Source organism: Oryctolagus cuniculus, chromosome 2 (genome assembly GCF_964237555.1).
Source record: "Oryctolagus cuniculus chromosome 2, mOryCun1.1, whole genome shotgun sequence".
In the NCBI taxonomy this organism is placed as follows: domain Eukaryota; kingdom Metazoa; phylum Chordata; class Mammalia; order Lagomorpha; family Leporidae; genus Oryctolagus; species Oryctolagus cuniculus.
Window position 1 is genome coordinate 103,732,821 of NC_091433.1, and position 22,977 is coordinate 103,755,797.

Consider the following 22,977-nt stretch of genomic DNA (forward strand, 5'->3'; position numbering starts at 1 on the left):
CTGGAACAAAGGGGAGAGGAACCCGATCTCTCTTTCGGTCTCCCTTTCTCCTCACTTCCACACCCTCACCTGCAAGCCCCTCTCTTTGATAAACAGAGGAAAGCCTCAGGGATCAGGTACAAATGTAAATATTGCTTACCTGGGCAGGCCCCTCCTCTTTAAAAAGCAGATGGTCCCTTTCAGGTGCAGGCTGCCCAAAGCCTCTCTCAGAAGGCATGGGATGCAAGCCTACTCTCTCAAAGTCCTTCTCTTGTTAAGAACATTCGGGACAACTAGTAAATAGTTCTTGGAAGAGTTGAAGACCTTTCTCTCAGGGCTGCAACCCTTTTAAAGCCCTGCTGAGTGTACAAAGTAGGATCAGTAAGTTTGCTTGCAGAGTTGTGAAATTTGAGAGAGCTGTCTTCCAAAAAAGGTTTAGTAGCAATAGTTGATCGATAGAGTTTGTTTCATTCATGCCTTCTCTGCTATTGAATCCTAAGGATTCTTAAGACCAAGTTACGAGGAGGAAGACATTTGTTTTCATTTTGTTAGTTTCTGGGCGATACTATACTTTCTGATTAGACCAATTTATGTTTCTGAACTCTGCAGGAGAGTCCTCAGCCTTGGAAATGTAAATGAAAACCAGACTCCTCCTCTCTGAGACCTTCAGGGGGACAGAATGAACAAACCTGCCTGGCGTCCACTCACACCCGAAGCTGCCCCGTCTGAACTTGGGTGGAGGGAAGCTGGTGGATTTTAACACCATTTCTTTCCACCGTGGCACCAGAAGAGCTCCTTGCATTGAATAGCTCTTCTATTTCAGTGTGCAGTGTTGCAGCCGACTGAATGGGCTTGCCTTCTGCCGAGGCAGTCTTGGAAGACGGAAGTCATCTGTGATTTCCCAGGAAGCTCTTCACCAGACCACCTCCTGTCCTTTTCTTTTTAATTATTTAAAAATAAAAGTATGTTTGCTTCCCTCTTGAGTGTCCGGTCCGTTATTTTGTAGCTACCACCGTGGCAGAAGTGATGATTCTTTTGTAGTTCTGCCTGCTCCCTGGAACTTAAAAAGCCCAAGACATAGCTCAGGTGTGTTCTGTGCTTTGAGATGTTTGCTCACTGCGTCGCACCTGATTCTTGCTTCCTCTGGACGCTTTTCCCTCAAAACAGTTCCCCACTGTCGACTTACACGGGGAAGGGAGTTCACATGGAGAAAACTCCCTGAGCTAAAAAAAAAAACCCAGGCTGTGGTTGGTTCTCCAGGTGAGGGATTTTATCAGGGCTATTTTGGTGACTAAGAAGTCATTACCTTGAACCCTTGCCTACGGATCACTTCTCTCAGGAGGGAAGCAGGCAGCAGGCACCTTTCTACAGATATTTCTAAGACCATGGCAACTGAGTATATCTTAAGAGTACGATTTTTAGTATATTGCCAGTCAGCTCAATTTACTCAAATTTTAGTTTTGTTCACATGCACGTGCACACACACAACACACACACACACACACACCAGCCAGGATTATATTACCCTCAAACTTCCATTGGGCAACTTCGGTGACAGCTACCAATACACGTCTTTTCTGAAGGAAAAAAATAAAACAAAATAGGGAAGCAAACGCTCTCCATATATCTTAAAAGGTTATTTTATACAGTGTAATGTCCCCATAGACCAGAATTGGCAGGAGACTTCTGTTCCTTTTTCAAAGAACAGGTAAACGAACCACTCTCTTGCTCTCCCAAATCACAGCTATTTTTAAAAGCTGAAATTTCTGTCTCCAACAGGAGGAGGAGGAACGAATTCCATTAATGAATTACATACATGGAATGTGGCTTGTCTAGGGCAATTGTATTTGTAAATAAATGGCTTCCTGCTTATTATGTATGTTTTCCTGAAGGGAAAGAAAAAAAAAAAACCAGACCCCCCCCCCCCCAGCAGGTCGTTTCACAGCAAGTAGCTCAACTTGGGTTCCAATTCCACTACTTTTTCATATTCACTAGAAAGAAATCCATCAGGTTCAAGTGAGTCAGTTGTGGGGGTCCCTATCCTGAGGTTCCTATGATTAGGAACGTGACACCTCCGAGGTGCTCAGAGTATGACCCAAGTGCAGTGCAAGGGGGCCTGGCTCTTTGGCAATGCTGCCGGGATAAATCACGGCAGGGTAGGGGGAGCTCACTTTGGCTCTGGGATTTTGCTAAAGTTGATCACCACCTCCTTTTGCAGCTTAGAAATGCAGCCGGCTAGGGAGGCTCCCGGGCGAGTGGAGTGGGCACAGACCTGCGGCTGGGCATCCCTGCCGGGCTCTCGCCTCCCGCGTCCTCACGCACCAGTCTCAGTATCACCCAGCAGTCTTGGGGCCCCGCAGTCCCCTGGGAAGGAAGGGGCGCAGGCGGGGGAGGGGGACCAGGACGGGCCCAGGCCCAGGCGGCCTGGAGATGCTCGAGTTTCCAACACGCGGGAAGCCCAAGAACTCCACCGCCCAGCGCGGGTGCGCAGGGCCCGGCGTCCCGAAACTCCACAAAGCCGCCGGCCGCCTCCCGCCCTGCCCCCGCTCCCCAGTCCCAGTCGCCCGGACCTCGCTGTACTCTCAGACAATACGACTGCCTGCGCACCAGGCCATTGTGCCTTGGCCCCTGGTGCCCCCACGTTCGCTCTGTAGCGAAAGGCGGCAGATGGGAAGCTTTCCGGCAGCCAGCGCAGCCGCGCTCCACACGCGGCAGCAGGCGTCCTTGGGGAAGCCATGCGCGCAGGGTGCCTGCCCCGCAGGTGGGTCCCAGGCTCCCGGGTCGCCACAGGCAGTGAAGACCCGGCGGGTCACGGAGCCAGGGCCCGTCTTCACTCTGTCCCCAACCCCAGGGCCCCCGGGGCGGCAAGGAAGTGCGTTTCAGGGAGCAGGATCATCTAGGCCCTGACCCTCACCTCCCGCACAGGAGAGGCTGGGCGCCGGAATGGAAAATCCGCAGGCGTGTGGAGCAGCCAAGCCATGTCTACCTTGCTTCCCACGTGCAGGCCAAAAAGTTGTCGCCAGAACTTCTGGAACCCGAGCTGCCTCCAGCCTTTGAAAGAGACTTTCACAAGTTTCTCTCTCTCTCTCTCTCTCTCTCTCTCTCTCTCTCTCTCTCTCTCCCTCTCTCTCTCTCTCTCGCCATCCGGGTGTGTCGGTCACTCTGCTAACTGCTCTCTGGTCTCTCGGGCCCACAGGGCCCGAGGATTTTGCAGAATAATAATAATCAGGGTAGAAATGATGAGGCTGGCGAAGAAAGATGCGGAGACGGAGAGGGAGAACAGAGACGCTAATGAAATGGGGATTTTTCAACCTGTGTCTCACTCAGTTTTCGGCTGACAATTATCAGTAACCCCAACAGACGACTCCATTAAAAAAAAAAAAAAAAGAATTTACGACTGCTCTCGAAGGCCGTTATTTTTTTCACATCGCTTTTAGGAAGATAGATGAACAAAACATCGCGTTTCAAGCCATTTTGATCTGTAATTAAGTGGCAGGATCGGTTTGTATTCTTTTTTTTTTTTTTTTTTTTTTTTTTTACAGAAGTCGCAGTGATCCAAAGTCGGATTGCTGTGTCAGAGTGGCATTTTTATTAATGAGAATACAAAAAGCTTGCATATTCTTAGCCCTGCTTGAATTTAGTTGCTAAGCAACCGGTGTATGGTAATTCATCCGCGAAATTTAAATCTTTGAGAAAGGATCGTGCGTTTTGCTGAATGGTCGCCACGAGGAAAACAACTTGTGGGACCCGCAGCAGCTGCCACCGGGCCGCCGGGCCGCCGGGCCGCACGGGGACCCGGCCGCCCCGCCGCGACCGCCCCAGCCCGCTCTCGCGCGCCGCCCTGCAGCCCCCGCCCCCGCCCTCGCCGCCCCCAGCCCCGGGGATCGGCGGGCTGCGGAGGCCCGGCTGCCCTGGGCCCCTACCCGCCCCAGCTCTCCGAGCTCGGGGTTTCACCGCAGGCAGGCCCTGCACCTGACCCAGTCTCCCTCCCCCGGCGCGCGCGCGCGCGCGCACACACACACACACACACACACACACGGGCGCGCGTCGGGCCGCCGCGACAAAGCCTGCTGCCCCCCTCCCAGACCCCTCTGAGGTCACTTCCAGAGCCGGCTCTTCCTCGAGCAAGGCCGCACTCATCAAGGACGCAGCCCACAGCCCGCCAGAAGGCCAGGCGGCCGCCGCTGGCCGGCAGTGACATCATAGGTTCCTGCTCGCCAAGCTCGCGCCCACATTTTAGGATACAGGAACAAACACGGATGTGAAATCAAGAATGAAAGAGAGAGTAATCTAATTAATAGGCCATGAGCCAGGCTAACAAAATCAAAGAATCTGATTACACAAGTATTCCTCTCGCTATCTCCGCTGCCCCTACCCCCAGCTCGTCCAGCCCCCGCACTGCTTCCTTTGCTAGTCTGAAAAGTTCAGGGGGCGAACGCAGAACCCCCTGATTGCCTTACCGAAATCAAGATCAAGCCTGGCTCCCGCAGCCAGGAGGTCATGTGGGTGACCTTGAGGCCCTCAGACCCACACCCTGAAGAAGCGCGATGTCCCCGCGATGTGCAGGAGAGCACCCCACCCCCAAGACACACACACACACACACACACACACACACCGAGGCAGCACACCACCACCACCACCAACACCTGCGCTGGCAACTCATGCTCTCTGTAGCTGGACCAGGACACAGGGGTTTTCTCCTTCATAGCCATTTTCAGAGGTTCTACCTTAAAAAAAATCTAATACAGCTCTTTTTCTGCATCACCTTGCTTCTGGGTCACTGACAACCTCAGACTCCCAACTCCCTTCATGCTGCCTGCCCCAGCACAGAGATCTGAACACAGGCAGGTGTAAAGGTTTATCCCTGAAACAGCATCGGTTCTAACCGGTACAGCAAGCCACATGCATTCCACGAAAGAAGAGAATTCTTTCATTTCTATCTTTCAGCCTTAAAAAAAAAATAACAACCAACCAGGTCCACCTCCTAAATAATTAATTCCAAGTCTGCATCCAGTGCCAATACTTGTTGCATCCATTTTAGAGTTGATTAATTACCCTGGAACTCGGGCAAACTCAACTCCATGTGGAGAGAATGTTTCTTCCTTCAATTTAGTTCTGAGAGCTACAAGTTATTGATGGATCTTACTCTATTTACATACAAATTGGTGCAAATATGCTCATCTCTTAAAATGCATTTTGTATAAATATATAAAAGTGTCATTTTGGATGTAGCTTGAAGAGGTTGATCATTTATTACAAAAATAAACGAATAAATACAACAATATATTGTTGCTTCCAACAGGATAAATACTTTACAAATATATAATTTAAAAAACAAATTTAATTGTTAAAATTATTTAAAATATTACACTTATCGATAAAACTATCAATAGTATATACTGTTCTCCGAATGCTGAAAACCATTCATACAAAACAAATTATGAGCATGATAATGAACAAACACTGGAAGCTACAGGCAAGCAGAAGGGCTCTCTAAGATCAATAATGAACAGTTCAGTTTTGGAACAAAGAAGTAGTCCTTGGCTAAGTGCTTAAAAAGGAAAAAAGCAAAGTAAAGACAGCAAAGTGACTATTTTAAATACACCTTGGATGGTTTATCACACAGACCTGCCAGGGGATGATGGCTGGGGTGAATGAGGTGGCAGGGGCTAGGACTACTGACCAAGAGCCACAGAACTCTGTAAAGTATAAATGGGCCTCGCCTGGAATTAGTCAGGCTGATGGAACAGAACTTTGTCACTTTCCTTTGGGCTGGAAGGGGAGGAGGGCATTGAAACGGAGGAAACAAATGGGTACTTTACGAAGCACAAGACACTTGTGCTGCAAAGGAACACAATGACCAAATTCATTAAAAAGATCTGGTGATATATAACAATATTTTCATTATTTACATGTGTAACAATATAAGCCTTGGCACAAAACCTCTCAGTTAAATCTGTCCTCATTTGTTTTTCGACCATGAATTTCACTTCATAAATACATTCAAAGAGTTGAATTTCAAAAATGGAGAGCAAGCTTTAACTCACTTTAGAAAATACAAAATAATAAAGCAAAATGGGCTTGCTTTCCCAATTTCTCCTGTTAAAGTCACTCTATTACCTCCAAATCAGGGCAAAGGTTTTTTAACAGAAAAGTGTGAAATCTACTGTTAGTTCTTTCGTTGTCAGCTACATCAAGCAAGAAGATACCTTCCAAAAATCTTACAGATCAATTCACTGTATAATCAAAAACCACCATGCTTGTAGGAAAAAACAGGATTCCATCTCATGTGCCAACAGTAGCTACCAGACAGAAACCACCTGCCTACCCCTCAGCTTTCCAATGCGGCTTTCTTCACTTGCCCCTGTAGATGCTCAGAAAAAAACAAAAACAAAACAAAAACCCCAGAACCCCAAACCAATGAACTTCGCTCCCACCCCACTGCAGGTTGAAAATCTGCTGTGCAGAGCCATTACAATAGCAAGAAAACACAGAAATAAGAAGACAGAGAAAAGTAAATTGTGGTTTCTGGTCTTCATTTTTTCCTTCTCTCTGTTTAATAAATATGGCCTTTTTCAGATTTCACAAATCAAAATGATTGTGATTTTTAGTACGATCTGGTGTTTAAAATAATGCAACTCAGTACATGGCCATCTGGCTGGGCTTGATTTATGAAAGTGACACAGGGCCTGTCTGGGAGAAATAACTGTTCCTGGTTGCTCTCACAGTTTTCCGGGGTTTTTAACCCCTGCCTCATTATCACAGTGGGGAGAGAGCGAAGTAGGCAAAAAGTGAGTGACAAATCAGTGAGACTGGGGACAAGTCTAGGAAATCTACAAAACCATCGTTTCATCACCCCTACACAGTTCCTTTTTCAACAGTACTCTACGTAGGGACTCAACCAAGCAGAGAGCCCTTTGCGCCTGGAGGACTGAACCTGAGCCATCATACTTTCGTTTTCCCACATTGTAAATACTGATGGATGTGACCGCTCTGCAAGATCTACCTACAAGTGACCTAATGAGCTAACACCGCCCCCACCCGCACCCCCAGCACCAGTAAGGAAGACAGAATCAGACTAGGGAAAGACCAAAACACAGCCACGGAAAGCCTCCAGCCACCAGAGTCAGGATTTTAGAACTATATGCTTCCATTATGGAAAGGAAAAAAAAAAAAAAAAAAAAAAACAACAGAAAGCATAATAATTTAAATGTAATGACATATAGTTATTCATGGGAAGCGATTGATATCAAAATATTTTATAGGCTGCTAAGCTATTCTTCGCAAACAGAAAAGAGACACTGGAAATTGTTGGGGGTGGGGAAGAGAGGAAGATGAGAGGTTGAACTTGAGGGGAGGGCTGTAGTAACCATGAATAACCAGTTGGCACATTTTCACTGGGAGTGTAGTTTCATCTTCTGATAAGGAACACAGGTATCTCCAACAAAAGGAGTGGCATTTAGGCAAAGTCTCACCTAAAAACACCAGAGACACCCACTAACATGAAGGGAGAGAAAAAGGTGCAGGCCCATGGGTTAAGGAGTGCCGACTCTGTGAGAATACTAGCTGTTAAGCAACGCCTGTCCTTTACACTACATGTCCAAAGCTACCGTACGGAGAAGGCTCTAATTCCTCAACGCTAGCAACTTAAGGATTTGCATTAGTAAAAAAATATTTTCTAAAGAACTCTTTTCTCCCCACACAGTTTTTATGCATCAGACACAGACTATTTCATTCTAACAAATTTATTTTCTCGATCAGCTCTTACGGAATCACTACTCAAATTAAATTACAATCAAATGATCACATCAAAAGATACCCTTATTACCTAACAACTGTCCATATTTTCATTTCATTTTGATTTGTGCTCGTCTGAAAAAAACACGTAATACAAGATCTGGGGAAAAATAAATTACCGTTTTGCAGCAGTTCATAAGTATTCTGAATAAAATATTAAAAGAAGTCATTTAATGAAAATATAAAGCAAATATTTTTAGATCAACAACGGATCTAACGATTCTCTATTGCCGTCTTTTGAAAAGTCTGTTTATTAAAACCTACCAAAAACACTGCTTGGAAAGGGCAGCATTATATAATAACATCCGCAGCACCCATTCGATCAGAGTTGGCAACGGATTGAAGGGAGAAGTCCAGAGACGCGCAGCGGCCGGTGCTGTCTTTCTAAAAATCCCTTTATCTGAGTCAGTCCACAAATAAAAAATAAAAAAATGTTAATAAAAAAAATATTAGCGGTGGGATCTCCAAGGCATCGTCCACCCCGAGTGGCAGCCGTCAGGGCTGGAGCTGGCGGCTGGGCCTCGCACCCGATGCGCCCGCCTGCGCGCGCGGCCCTTGGCGGGGCCGCTCGCCGCTCCCGGGCAGACGTCCCCCTCTCCCTGGCCCGTCCTCTGCTGGTTCCCGATGCTTTGATTTCCAAGGTTACTTTGCAGACACTTTGCTTCTGGCTTTGCTCTTCAGCCTGTTAATTTCAGACGCTGTGAATACTTTCTCTCTCTCTTCCGCCCCCCCTCCCAAGAGACTGTTTTTTCCCCCTCTTTTTCCCATTTCAAAGTTGATTTGTTTGTTCCCAAATGACTTGAACATGGCCAAGAAAAACAGGGTTCTGGAGCACCTGGTGTCCCCTGATGCGAGCCGGTGGGTGCCTCTGCTTGCTCCCGGGAAAGTTAGTCTCCGAGTGTCTCCGGAGCTGCAGCTGTTTTGGAGTGAGCAAGTGGAAGCAAGGGGAACTCTTTTCTTCTCTTTTCTCTCTTTCTTTCTTTTTGTAAGGAGACGAGGGCGAGGCAGGTGCTGTCTCCTGCAGCCTGCCGCGGAGGGCACCCAGCGAGGGCGCGGCCTCGCGTGCACTTTTGGTGCGCAGAGCATCGTCACCCTTCTTGGAAAACAAAACCCAAACACCGCCACAGTGGAAACGGGTTCTTACGGCCGCCCACTTCTTGCTCTTCCGGTTTTGTGATATACGCATATAAAACAGTCAGAGTATGTATCACGCTTTTCCAAAACAGTCTTTTTGGTCCCTCTTTCCTTGGACTTGAAAGAGACCCCGTCTCCTTGGTCCGTTTCTCCCTCGTTTTTCTTTTTTCTTTTTCCTCCAAGGGCGGGCATGCCTGTCTTTGGGCGCAGGGGAGGGCGGCGGCGGGGCCCCGGGCTCCGACCGGTGCGGCCCGGGTGCGGGGTTGGCGCGGCGGCGGCGGCTGCGGCGGCGGCGGCGGAGCTGGAGGCGGCGGCTGCGGAGGCGGCGGCGGCGGCGGCGGCGGCCCTGTGCGCGCGGCGCCCCGCGCCCTCACTGCACGCTCGTCTGCAGCCCGTGGTGCGGTGGCGGCGTGTCGGCGCTCACGGTGCCCACCTGCGAGTACACATCGTCGGGCGGCTGCTGCGGGATCCCGGGCGGCGTCATGCGCTTCTCCTTCTGGCGCCGGTTGCAGAACCAGACCCGCACCACCTCCTTCTCCAGCTGCAGGCTGTCGGCCAGGTTGGTGATCTCCTGCGCCGAGGGCTTGGGGCACTTGAGGAAGTGGCTCTCGAGCGCGCCCTTGACGCTCACCTCGATGGAGGTCCGCTTCTTGCGCTTGCGGCCCTGCGCCGCGATCTTGTCGATGCTGGTGGGGCTGCCCGTGCTGGAATCCGCCTCCTCCAGCCACTTGTTCAGCAGCGGCTTGAGCTTGCACATGTTCTTGAAACTCAGCTGCAGGGCCTCGAAGCGGCAGATGGTGGTCTGCGAGAACACGTTGCCGTACAGAGTGCCCAGCGCCAGCCCCACGTCGGCCTGCGTGAAGCCCAGCTTGATGCGCCGCTGCTTGAACTGCTTGGCGAACTGCTCCAGGTCGTCCGACGTCGGCGTGTCCTCGTCCGAGTGCGGGTCGTGGCTGTTGAGTCCCGGGCCCGCGCCCGCGCCGCCGCCGCCGCCGCCGCCGTGGTGCGGCGGTCCCTGCGCGTGGTGCGGGTGCGGCGGGTGCGGGTGCGCGTGGTGGTGGTGGTGGTGGTGGTGCTCGGCCAGCTCGGGCGTGTCCCCGCGCACCAGCCCCGGGTGCACCAGGCTCTGGGCGCCGCCGCCCGCGCCGCCGCCGCCGCCGCCGGGCCCCGGGGGCGCGCTCAGCATGCCGTTCACGGTGAAGCCCCCGGGCTGGGAGTACAGCAGGCTCTGCGGCGGCGGCGGCTGCTGGCCTCCGGCCATGGACGGGAGGTGCGCGGCAGCGGCGGCGGCGGCGGCAGCGGCGGCGGCGGCGGCGGCGGCCCCCCAGCCCCCCGGGTGGCCCTGGTGCGGCGGCGGCGGCGGCGGCCCGAGGTGAGGCGGCCCCCGGTGGTGCAGCGCGGTGCCCGCGTGCAGGTCGTCGCGCCCGGCGCCTCCCTTCACGTCGGGGCCCTGCGGTGGCGGCGGCGGCGGCGGCGGCTGCGGCGGCTGCTGGGGGCTGCCGGCCATGCCCACGGCGCTGCCCGACCACGGCGAGCTCGCTTCCACGGCGGCGGCGGCGGCGGCAGCGGCGGCGGCGGCGGCGTGGGGCAGGGCCGTGACCCACTGGTGCGCGTGGCTCAGCATATGGCCGCCGTTGCTGGCGGCCATGGCCCCCTGCATGAAGTCGCTCTGGACCATCTTGACGGAGGACGGGTCCCCCCGGTAGGCGCCCGAGGTCACGGCGGCGCTCCCGGGCTGCATGCCGCCGCCGCCGCCCCCTGCACTGCCGCCGCCACCGCCGCCGCCGCCGCCACCGCCGCCGCCACCGCCGGCCCCCGCCGCGTCCGAGTGCACAATGGAGCCGGCCGCCAGCAGGCTGTTCCCCGGCAGGTAGGGGTTAGAAGCCGCCGTGGCCATGCCGCTCCGCTCCCGCCACCCCACCGCCGCCACCACCGCCGCCGCCGCAGCAGCAGCAGCCGCGGCCGCCGCCGCCGCCGCCGCCGCGCCCCCCCGCCTCTCGCCTCCTCCGCCCCCTCCTCCTTCTCCCCCGCCCCCGCCCGGGGCCCCAGCCGGCCCCGCCGCCTTCGCCGCCGCCGCCGCCTCCTCCGCCTCCGCCGCCGCCGCCGCCGCCTTCGCCGCCGCCGCCTCCGCCCCCGCCGCCGCCGCCGCCGCGGCCCCCGGCTGCAGCTGCAAGGCCGCTCGGCAGGGCGCGGGGGTCGCCGGCCGGCCTTGGTCAGCAGCAGCAGCAGCAGCAGCAGCAGGAGCAGCGCTCTGGGGAGGGGGGCTCGCTTCTCCGGGCGCGCTCCGTGGCCACCCCCTTCAGGGGGGGTCGTGGCCGCCCCCCGGCCCCGGCGCGCTCGGCTCGTTCCAGCGGGGCAATCCGGGCGGGGGCGGGAACCTGCACTTGGGGCTCTCTCCCGGGGGCGCGCGCCGGCTCCCGCTCCTCCTGCCCTCGGCCGGGCTGCGGGCTCAGTCCACCTGCCAAGCGCAGGTTTCGTCGGAGACAACAAAGGAAGCCGCCGTGCCTTTCTTCCCCGGCCGACTCGCGGGGGTGGCCGGCCGCCGGCCCGGCCCTGCCCTGGTGCGCGCTCCTCTCGCCTCCTTAGGGACGCATCTCACTCGCAAAACTTTTTCCGTCCCCTGAAGGCGTGGTGGCGGTGGCGGTGTCGGCTGCGCGCGGGGGCCGAGAGGGGAGGCTGGCTCCTCTCTCCCGCTCTGCTCCTGCCGCCGTCTCAACTTTGGTTCTGTCCTAGGAAAACTTCTTGGCGGTGGCGCATTTCTCTGAAGTTGTTACTGCCGGAGCTCTCCGAAACAAGAGTCTCTTGTCATCCTCCTCGCAACAGTCACAGTCTGATGCGACATCTTTCCTTTTGGGCAGAAATTAGGAGACAGATAGAACAAGGAGAAAATCGAACAGGAAGAAAAAGGATGTCGAATCGCTCTGTTACCTTGTTGCTGGCGGTTGGGGCTGGTGTTTTATTTTTTTCCCAGCAGTTGTCTGGAGAGTGCATTGGTGGAGGTGTGTGTGTGCATAGGGGGGCTCCTGGGTACACAACCGACTCCGGTGGGCACGCTGCGCGGCTCGCGGGCGCTGGCCGTGCCCGAGCCCAGTTGCAGCGGGAGCTCGCTGTGCGCCCTAGCTCGCGCTCGCTCTCTCCCTCGCTCACTTTCCCTCTCTCTCCCTCCCTCTCTCTCTCGCGCGCCCGCTCTCGCTCCGATCTGACAGTTCGCTCTCTGTCCCTCCCTCTCAGAGCGGGGACTGTCGAATGTTTACCCTCCGCCGCGAGCGCGCACCCACCACCACACTTTCCCAAATACAAGGAAGTCGAGCGCCAGGGACCCCGCGGATTGGCTACCCGCTGCGTGACTGGCAGCCCCGGAATGACTGGCTCAGGACGCGCGGCCCCCCTTCCGGCCGTTCCGATTGGTTGCTTTTTAATTTAGGCAGAGCGTCGTGGAGGCTGGAAATCTGTCGTCCCCCTCCAGCCTCCCTCCCCCGCGCCACTGTCCCCTCCCCGCCCCTCCCCCTCCGCCCCCTCCGCCACATCTTAACTCTTCGTGTCCAGCGCAGACGTCCGTGCTCCCTCGGCGGCTCTGGGTGTTCGCACTGGGTCTGGGTGTGTGTGTTGGGGGGCGGGGGGAGAGGAGAGATGAAGGGGGGGAAAAAAAAAACCATGAAACACAGCAAAGCCGCCCACCCCACCCGGTGCTGCGCCCCTAGCCGGGGATGTGCAAAGCGCGCGGCGCGGATGCACCATTCAAGCTAATACCTATAGACAGCCGTGTCCCCATTGGTCTCAAAGTTTCCTCTTCCCTTCACCAGCCGCTCCCCCATCTCCGTCTCGACGCGGGTGGGGCGAGGGTGGGGGAGGCCTCGCGTCGCCCAGAGCCCGGGTCGTGGCCACGCTCCTCGGAAATCCGCCACCGCAACTTCCCGCAGCCGCTGCGCGCCGGAGGCGGCCCCCTTTGTTTAAGTTCTCCGGGGAAACCTGCAGCCCGGGGCCGCCGCGCAGACCCGCGCGTGCGAGACGGACCGCTCGCCGCCACCGCCGCCGCCCGCTGCCCGGCCATGGCCCTCGCGGCGCGGCGCGCCCGCCCGCCCTCCTCTGGGATCCGAGCGAGTGGCGTGCGTGCCCTTGTGAGTTTGGAGGGTGCGGGTCGGCGGAGCCGTGCGATGCGTTTGCAAAGCAATCAGTCCGGTCTTCCCCCATAGGTTCATCGTAAGTGGACGCGACCCCAGCGGCTTTAGGGATTCCCGTGGCAGGCGGCGGGAGAGCCCGGGGTGGGCCCGCCGCGCCCCGCGCCGCTCCACGGCTCGCTCCGCGCGCGCCTGTGTGCGTGTGTGCGTGCGTGATTTCTGCGCGATTGTCACTAGCGGTGGAGCTTTGCTCGCTGGCTATTCTTAGGCATGGTGGCACTGCTTTTTTTTTTTTTTTCCTCCCTCTTTTTCTTTCTTTCTTTTCTGTCTTAGATGGGTTTGCGTGGTGGATGAGGCTGGCGGCCACAAATGCTTCCTCAGCCCAGCCCGGCTGAAAGAGTTAACGCGGACGGGCGGGGGAGCGCGCCGGGGAGGCGGGAGGCGCGGGGGTGGGGGTTGGAGGGGGACCGGCCGAGCGGAAACGCTGCACGCACGCAGGAACCTCAGCGAACCAAGGAAAAAGAGAAAGTGGCAACGAAAACAAGGGCAAATTGAGCCCTCCTCGGGGATTTCCAGTGAACTAACCCCGTTCGGACATTCAATAAATACATGGTTCCTAATGAGTGTGCGTGTGCGTGCTCCCCGCACCCCCAGCCGCGGGAACGCCCGCCGCCCCTAGGCTGCCCTGGCGGCGCGCGGACCGTGCAGAGCCCCAGCGCCGGCCCAGGACGCGCCTCGGCCGCGCTGGGGAATGGGCCTGCTCTGCTCGCCCGGGGCTGAATTCCTTGGCCAAGCTCAGTTAGGCGCACTCCGTTAGAGCCGGAGCCGCGGCCACGCAGCCTTCTCGTGATGTCCGGATTAGCAGTACAGGCGTAGAATTGATGTAGGACCTCGTCCAGCTCCTGCTCGGCGGGTGGCGGATACCCTCCTAGGACAGACACCCTCCTAGGTAGGTTGTAGCCAACGCCGACATTGTCAAGGTACAGCTCCGAAAGGCTGCGGGTACCAAACCCCCCAACAGAACGGATTTTCCCCTCCGCGTCCCCCCGCAAAGGTTCCTTCTCATATTTACGTGTGCGTGTGTGCATATAGGGAAGATGAAACACAGATTTCATTGAATAAATCTGAGCTCTCCAGGTGCAGGCGCTTGACTAGTCGGTGCCAGCGCCCCGTGTTTGCCTTTCCTGCCGATTTTGCTTGGATCCGGCTCAAAAAACCGAGAGAGTCTCGTGGTTTTGTTTACACTGAATGGGAAAGGATAGGAACAGAGCCACGGGGCCGCCTTTCATTAATATACAGTGAGGATTTTGTCTAAATTACCGCTATGAATTTCACAGTGCACGCTTTCAAAAGCAGTCTCAGGTGGCCTGGTGAAACCTGAGAACGCCTTTGCTACCAGATCCACTTTCTTCCTTTCTTTGCAAGGAGGGGAGCGTGCGCTGGGGTGGGAAGCCCCCCAAAACGCCGTGCTCCTCCGGAGCAGAACTGCGCTTCTGTTCCGAGGTCGAGCCCCTTCTTCCTCCCTCCCCTCCCCCCCCCCCACCCCGCACTTAGTTCTGGAACCGCTCCCCAGCCTCCCCCCACCCCAACCCTGCTTCCCGCCCCACCCCATCCGCCCCCTCCCTTTGCCGAGTGTGATTGTTTTGTCTGGAGAAGAAAAAAAAATCCAAAGTATATAACAAGGGGAGAACAGTTAGTGCTGATTTTCATTTGCATACATTTTCATATATTTTGGTGAAAATAATAGACTAGTGGAGAGCCGGGCTTGGAGGAGTCAGTGTGAAGGGAAGGCTAAGGATGCGTGGTTCTGAAGAGTTGAGAATACGTCTTTCCCTCGGCTCCCCTCCCCCAGTCACTTTATTTAAAAAAAAAAAACAACCTTCTTTTATTTTAAAATCTAACACTGGAAGTTTGCTCGGTAAGTGCTTTTCATTTTCTATCCCGGCTTTGCCTTTCTCTGCCTCCACTCCTTTGCAGTTTATATTTATTTGTGTTGGTGCAGGTTGGGGAGCTTCTGCTCAGTACTCAGGACAAGAGAAGGCTTAGGGAGCAACTGCTTGAAGGAAGGGAGGGAAGGTGTTTGGGGGGGTGAGTAAAAAAGCCAACCCTGCTGAAATATTACATAAAAAGATGGACCCGGTCCAAGCTCCACAGAGCAAGGCACTTCTACTTTTGGGGGAGGGGAGGAGGGGGGTGGAAGAGTGCTATTAATTTTGATTGTTGATCGTGAGAAAAAAAAAAAAAAAGCCCTGCAAAGAAGTGATTACTAAGCACACAGTATATAAATATTTCTTGGTCTTGTATTTTTTTTTCCCCTAGCAAGTCAGGACTAGGGAGAAGAGCACCCTCCTCCTCTAGACAGTGGTGATGTGGGGGAACTGTGTTTTGCCCACCGGTGCCGGGGTGGGTGGGGGGACTCGTGCTGGGAGCAGGAGGGACTGAGTGATGGGGGGGCTTGGCCAGGGAGGGGAGAGAGCCGGGGAAGGAGGAAGCCAGGGAGCGAGGGAGAAGCAGGAAGTCGGTGCACCCCTAGTTAATGCTGCGTCTGGGGAGCAGGCGGTAGTGAAAACCCACCTGAAAGAGGGTGATCAATCAAAACTAACCAGGACATCCCACACTTGACTCCCACTGGAGGCCGGCACTGGAGCGGGCAGAACTGGATTTTACTTTGTTTTCCCTTTCTGACAGCCTGACTTGCCTCTTCCTTGTGCCTGTGCCTGGCTTTTGTGCAAATGCAGGGTGTAGTGACTGGCCGAGGTGCAGTTAATGAGATAAATATGGCTGGAGGAAATCGCTAGGCCAAGTCTGGGCCCGGGTGAGCGGCTTACCTTAGTGCAATAGGCCGGAGAGGACTTTGAATGGTTCTTGGTTTTGTTCTCTTAAAGGAAGCCGCATATGGGGTGAGGGGGGTGGGGGTGGGGAGGAGGGTCCAATGGCTGGAATTTCATTACGCTTTGGTAAGGCGTCACACCTTGCAATTTGGAATCGGTCATTTATTTGGAAACAGTGGATGCCAAATCAATGAAATGGTTTGTAAGGAGGCAGGAAGGGGTTTCAGCTGGGGAAGGGGGTTAGCATCGCCGGTTTTCCACTCCTTGTTTATCGGCTTGGCAGCCTCGCTTTTGAGTGGGGTTAACTCTGTGTGCGCCATTGGACCAGATGCCATATAGAGCTGCTCCCTGAAGATCATTTGTTTCCTTGATGGGGAACATTTCTGAGCAGAGCATATTGGTTGCCATAGAGAAAGAAATAAAAGGAAGAACACTAGTCACATTAAGCTATATGTTTGTGCACTGGGCGTTACATAAAAGGACCTGGCTTCAGCCAAAGAGAAGAAGCCAAACTAGAGACTCCTAGTGCCACTAAAACTAGCTTTATTTTGTTTTGGATTTTTTTTTTACAGTTGAAACGTATAAGCTAATTTTATTGGTTGTTGTTAATTTTATATGACACGGTTTACTGAACAAAATAAACTTTGCTCCGGAGTAGCACTGTGGATTTGTCAGCAGGGGGCGCACTGACTCGTCGTAGCTGGTCCTGAGCGAAATGTAGCTGCAAATCTGCTCTCCCAAACTTGCCAAAGGAAAAAAACACCCCTACCTTTCTGTGCTTGGTCACAATGAGGAGCGAATTCATTGAGTAACACCGCGTTTTAAAATAGGACAATGACCTCCCCACCCCCACCGCCCGTGTCTGTGAAATGGTCCAGAAAGAAGTACAGTTGAACGGTTGCTCCATTTCTTTCAGTAAAGTGTGTAGATGGCTGGAAAGCAGAAATGGGCTGAGAAAGCAAGGACACTGTTGTTTAAAAAATTATTAAGAGTGTGTACAGGCTCCTTAAAAGCTACCTTTTAGGTTGTTTTTTTTTTCTTTTTGGAAATGGTCAAGAAAACAAAACGTGGTTTAAGATTAAATAACGAACCTTCATCAACCTGACCCATACTTTGACTTCTGAGTAATATTCAAAAGTCCGAAAGATTTAGTGAAAGCACCCAGGGTCTCTTTTACTCCGTTTGATATTTAGTATCTACTTTCATTCTTGGCAGCTGCTCCAGGTTGAGGAAGATTTTTGTATTTCTCTGTGAAAGGCTCCATGGGGAAAAGAAAATAGAAAATAGCCAAAGGTTAGAGGTAACTGGGCTTGAAACTTTTTAGTACAAGATTACTTAGCCCAGTTGATGAGAAAGTTTCAATAGAGCACAATGTCAGCCCAAAGGCTTTTAGATCCTGCCAGCCAAGACTGAACTTTATTGGGGTAAAGGCTGAAAAAAGATATGGGAGAAAACTTCCTAAAATAGTGAAGGGCAAATTCTGAGTGGTTCTGAGGAATTAGTTTGTCTCCAGTCGTTTTCCCAAGGAGATTCAGAGCGCATGACTCTGAAAGGGAAGCCACTAGTGACTTATAGCAAGAAGCAGCTTCCACGGTTCAGCGGCTGAACGCACCTGTATCTGTGTCCCAGCGCCCTTTGGGAAGGGGGCACGTTCCTCTGCCAGGGGCCTCAGCCACCTTATCCTCTCTAATTCAGCTCCACGACTACCGGGTTCCAGGCGTGACAAGTTTTTCTTTGAAACTAACTTTAGGGCATCATGGTTTGAATTGGACTGGTATTGAATCTGGGCTGGTGGAAAGATTATGGGAATAACATAAGCAAAGGAGACACACTCAAACACGTTTTAATTCGCCCTTGAGCTCTCACAGTGAGAGTAAGGAAATGTACTGTCAGGTTTGCGCTAATAAAACAAAGTGGAGAATTGAGAAAACTGTCATTTGAACCCAAACTTGCTTTTCTTCAGCTCACTGGACATTTCAGACAAAAGACTTCTTAGGGGAGAGCCACAGGCACCGGGTGAGTGTCTTAAAGCTCTAGGCTACTCTCCATGCCCAGGGCTGCTAGTGCATTTGAGAATTCATAAAGGGAAAGGAAAACTTTCCTATTCTGCCAGACATTTTGCAAAAATCCTGGAGAAGCAATCATTATATATATTCACAGCACATTTTTTTGTGTTGATTTTCATGAGATCTGATTGTTACTGTCTAGGTTCCTGTTTGTTTTCTTTGTTCTTTTTTGCAAATATACTTTAAAAAACAGAAAGAAAAGAAATGGTTGCCCCTTGTGATTTCTATAGTGTTAGGTCCCTTAAAGTAAAGAAACAGAAAATAAGAATTCTGAGTAAAGCAACAAGTTAATGTGAGATAAACGAATGTATTATAGAGATGGCTTTGGCATTCTGTAATGATTTGGGGTGGAAACGATCAAGCCGGGTATGAATTAAGATCCAAAGTGCTGGGCAAAGTTACAGACTTTTAATTGTTGGGGATGGCGAAATTGCTTGTGCCAAATGAAAGAATGAAGAACATTACCTGGGTCAAATGTACAAAACACACCGTGGATATTTACTCATTTGCAGAATGGGAAGGTGTTCTGATACCACGGCAGTTTGCAAGCACACTGGCCATTAGCATTTACAAATTAAAATGTTAAGCATACTTCCCAAACCACATTGCATGTTACATGCAAAGGGAAGGGCTCTTCAGCCCTTGCTTCTGGGTGCAAAAGACTGTTTTCCTGGCAGTGGGTGAGTAGTTTCTTAGTCTTCCTAAGTTTTTTTTTTTTTTTTCTTTTTGAGGCATATCCATGGTTTCATCTCCCACTTCTTTTTATCACTTTGATAACTGATTTCTCTGATCTTTAGGCAAGGGGCAAGCACTCAGTTTTTTTTTTTTAAGGTGCATTTGAAGGACTAATTATAAATGCAAAGAAACTATGATTTCTCAACCTAAAGTAAGGAGCTTTGTTTCTGAGACGTATAGGGCAGCTTTAAACTACAGGACATTTCAGATTCTGGAAAATAAATCCAGAAGGCACAGTAAGTTAGTAATTGAGTGTATGCTTTTAAAATGACCCCATTTCCAACAGTTTGCTCACTCTAGCTGCATCTGTGCAACTGATAAGCCTGGTAATGAAAGCTCCCAATCGCCAGGGAAGCAGGAGCTGACATAGTGTCCTGGACTATTCTCGCATGCCCCCCTTACCACCTTCTGCCCCTATCCCCCCACTGTAATGGCCTTCATGAAATTTAAATTCCATAGAACTAGGTAACCCAGCTAATTGACCAAAATGATGGTGTTGATGATGATTAACCAAAAATGTGGGTATATCCTACCTAGAAAATAATCCCCAAGGTCAGGTCTCTCTCTCTCTCTCTCTCTCTCTCTCTCTCTCTGTGTGTGTGTGTGTGTGTAAAACAAAACCCAGAAATACTAACTCAGCCTTAGCAGAGGGGTGATTGGGATTTTCGAGCCTGTGGTGGTCTTAAGAGGATGGAGCTGCTCTCTCTTTGGGGGACACTCCCTATACCAAACATTTGAGGTACATTTTACAGCATTTACTTTCTGGATCTGAACCCGGTAATCTGGATGTGCATAAAAGAGTCACTATGGCATTCTGGAAAACAACTCCTATACCTTGGCACCTCTGGGTTTTTTTGTTTGTTTAATTATTACATTTTTTGACATTTGAACTTATCTATTGTCTGAGGAGCTGGGTGCAGACTGTAGCACATCAGGCTGAAGGTTGCTCTTTTCGGCACTTCTCCCCAGCAGTGCATCTGCAGTGTCTCCTCTCCCTCGAATGAGCTGTTTGCTACACCATTGTTCCATTCCTTCCCCCCGGGGGCCCTCGCCCACCCTGATGCCCACCCTCTGGGGTATTTTCAAGAAAGGATGGCTATTGTTGTCCTGTTAAAATACAGTACCAAGTGCATTCATTGACACACAGTACTTCAGATGTTCCAGGGCTTGCCGCAATATAATTTCAGCACTCCAGTCTGGCGGTAGATGGAAGTGACCTTGGTAGCTGCAGCTTCGTGCATCCTGGGCTTATTAGTCCCGGGTTAAAAGTTACGTGTCCCATACTGTGTTGCATGCCTTCTCTTCTCTCCACATTTTCTGTAGGGAGCCTGGGTACCTCCTGTAAAGCCCAAATGGGAGGATTCCTGGCTAACAGTGGCACTTGATAGATGTCAAATGTTCATTTAGTATTAAACCGGACTGCAAAATGCCTCCCGAAGTCAAGGCATATATTTTCCAAATGGGGTGGGCTGTATTCCCTCTAATTCACAAGATAAAAACAAGGAAAAGCTCATTTGAAAAAAACACAATTAAAGTACCCTAAATCTGAAACTACGACAACTTTATTGGAGGGATTTGTCTAGCGATTCTTTCTCAGGAGTAGAAAGTAAGATTACAACTTTCCCCAGAAAGGTTGTGTGTGTGGGGGTGGGGTGGGGGGGCTTCAGCGCTCCAGGTCCCCCCAGTCCACAGCGTCAGGGTGACTCCATCACACTGGTGACTTGCGGGCTTCTCAGGAATCAACCACGACTTGTGGGGGTCCCTGGGCCAAACTCTTTTCCCTGCGACCGACCGCATCCTAAAGCAGTTTATTTAGGGCACGGTTTGCATAATAAAAATCTGAAGGATCCCGGCACTCCCCCTCTCTCCCCAGCACTGCCCAGCAGTCTTGCTGGCTGTTATTTGAACATCCAGAGAGGCCTTCAGAAGTTGAATTAGCATTGCTTTTCTATGGAAAAAGGGAGAGAGGTAAAAAAGGGCAAAATGAGAAGGGGTGAGGGAAAAGGAGTGAGGTGGAGAAAAAAAAAAAAAAGCAGGGAGCTATGGAGGAGACTGAGGACGAGAGCGAGAGCGAGATGGGGATGCGGGAAAGGATGAACGCTGAGTCACCCCCTCCCAGGTCACTGAGTACACAGGCGCGAGACGCCTTGGCCCTGGACGGCCCGGGTGCAAATCGCACCCCGTCTCCTGGGCCTGCTTCCCGTGGGGCCGCAGGAGCGCACGCAGGCTTGGAGCGCGGCGCTGCCAGCCCGCCTTTGTCACCGGCTCGGTGCGCTGCCGCGGGCTCCCGCGGCGGGCTTTGTTCCAGCGGAGCAGGGCAGGACCCCTCGTCCCGCGGCGTCCCCGCCCTCCCCGAGCTGGAGACGGTGGGGGTGGGGACTGCGCGACAGGCGCGGGGACCGAAGAAGCCTTGGCGGGTGCTTCTGAGCCTGGGATTTCGTTCCTTCGCTCCTTTTCGTAATTGAGCTGTTCTCCTTTCGGGGAGGGGGCCGGGGCTGCGCGGGTGGAGGGAGAGGTGGAAGGGGGCGCCCGCTCTCAGCCCACAGCGAGGGCGCGGCGCAGCTCTTGGAGGGGGGGTGGCCCGCATCTGCACATTTTGTTTTGTATGCATGTAGGCTTGCGGGGATGGAGGGACGGAGGGATAAACACATAGCAGGTCCGGCTGGGGAAAACCGGCGGACTGGGGTCCCCTGGTCCAGGCTTCCGGCTGGGTGCCTCTCAGGTCGGGGGCTGGTTAACCCCTAAGATCGCTCTCCGAAGCGCTTCGGGGCCGCGGGTGGGCGCTGTGGACGCATTCCTGGGTCTGGGGGCTGCCCACGGGCAGCGCGCAGGTTCCCGCCGCGGAGGCCTGTGGCGGGGACAAAGAGGCAGACACCTGGAGCAAGCAGAGAGCAGCCGCTCGATGCCCCCCACGCACCCACGCGCGCCCCCCGCCCCCGGCCGGGGCTCCTCCCTGTGGACCCCGCGGCTCCGCGTCTGCGAAGTTGGCCCTGCGCAGCGCCCGCTCCCTGCTCTCGCTACCGCATCTAGCTGGCGGCGGGAGAACGCGTCACCCTGTCCCCAACCACCCCGCAAAGGTGTGGGCAGATTGTAAGAGTTGCTGCTCTGTTATTGTTTGTCAAACAGGCCCCTTCTCTTGGGAGCGGGTCGCGGGGCATGTGGCGGATCCCGGGCCAGGATTACATTAATCAAAGCATTATTTCCCCAGAGAAGCTCAGCACAAATGAGAGTAAATCCTAATAAAATTGGATCGCAGAGAAACGGAACGCTTTAAGTCATCGGTGCTGCCTGATAAAAATCTCACATTTACAACATGTGGGTCTTTAAAGAAAAAAAAAAAGGAAGAAAGAAAGAAACAAGGATTCCGTGCATCTCCGGCCTCGCGGGTCCGGGGGAGCAGCCACGACCCGCGGGCTCACTTGGCCCAGCCACTGCAGGGTCCGGAGCTTCACAAAGGACGGTCTCCGTAGAAGGAGTCTGCAGACCCCCTGGGCCCCGCGAGGTTGCGAGCTCTGCTTCTCTGGGACCGTGCCCCGACTGTCCCCTTGGAGCGAAGCTGCAGGATGGGCAACTCACTGAGCTGGAAGCCGAGGGGTGCGGGTGAGGGACCGGGGAGCCCGGGTCGCTCCTGTAGGATCCCCGGGTCCCGCAGCCCACGTCCACGGGGCCGTTTTGCTTAGGCGGCCTCGGGTCCGTGGCCCTCTCGGCTGGCGAAGGGGGTGTGCGTTTAGGGTGACTGCTGCGTAAAGCCCAGGGCGCGTCTGGCCGGCGAGACTTCTCGTACTTTCTGGCCAGCCCAGCCAGGAAGCAGTGGCTCGCCCTCGATCCGCCTGCGTCCCCCAAGTGGTAGGAAACTTTCCGACGACGCCTAGCGCTGCTCTGCGAGGAGAGACAAGAACAGCTCCCCCTCCCAGCCCCGTGGGAATGACTGAGCCACGCAAAGCCGCCCAGCCAAGAGGCAAAGCCCCCACCCTGCCACCGCGAGGCCTCCGCCAGCCGCGGGGAACGGACCGTGACGCCACGCAGGCCCTCTCCAGTGACACGTGTGACAACGCCGTCCCGGTCCTACTACGGGTGAGCTCCGGCCCCAGGGCTGCGCCCGACCCCCCTGAGAGGCGCGGAGGGAACCGGCTACCGTCTGGGTTCTCAGTCCAGCCCCTCCTCCCGCCCAGAGGCGGGCAGTGGGGGGCCCTGCGGGGCGCCCTCTGCAGGCGCGCGCCGGGAGAGCCCGTGCTGGTGCTCCGGCCCCGTGGTGGGGTCCCCGCACGGCCCACATCCAAGCTCCTCCGGCACACACACGCACGGGCGCCCCGCAG

General features: G+C 53.9%; 1 protein-coding gene and 2 long non-coding RNA genes across 7 annotated transcripts in view; 1 reads left to right on the top strand and 2 right to left on the bottom strand.

The window, feature by feature from the left end:
- Positions 1-9,194: 9,194 nt before the first annotated feature.
- POU3F3 (POU class 3 homeobox 3) lies at positions 9,195-10,905 on the bottom strand. Its single transcript, XM_002710000.5, has one exon. It carries the CDS (start codon positions 10,806-10,808, stop codon positions 9,282-9,284), a length of 1,527 nt encoding a protein of 508 aa, XP_002710046.2. The 5' UTR covers positions 10,809-10,905; the 3' UTR covers positions 9,195-9,281.
- Positions 10,906-11,020: 115 nt separating this feature from the next.
- LOC138848805 (uncharacterized) lies at positions 11,021-13,400 on the bottom strand. Its single transcript, XR_011386900.1, has 3 exons — positions 12,662-13,400; positions 12,445-12,504; positions 11,021-11,758 (listed from the first exon to the last, which is right to left on the bottom strand). It is a non-coding gene; the product is annotated as an uncharacterized lncRNA (long non-coding RNA).
- Positions 13,401-14,717: 1,317 nt separating this feature from the next.
- LOC108175989 (uncharacterized) overlaps positions 14,718-22,977 on the top strand; it is a 58,954-nt gene continuing 50,694 nt past the window's right edge. For 2 of the 5 annotated variants that reach the window (XR_011386438.1, XR_011386440.1), the window contains exon 1: positions 14,733-14,947. This is a non-coding gene — a long non-coding RNA (uncharacterized lncRNA). Of the gene's footprint in view, positions 14,948-21,502; positions 22,736-22,977 lie in introns of those variants that run through there. The other 3 variants (XR_011386442.1, XR_011386441.1, XR_011386439.1) reach the window with 3 other exon arrangements.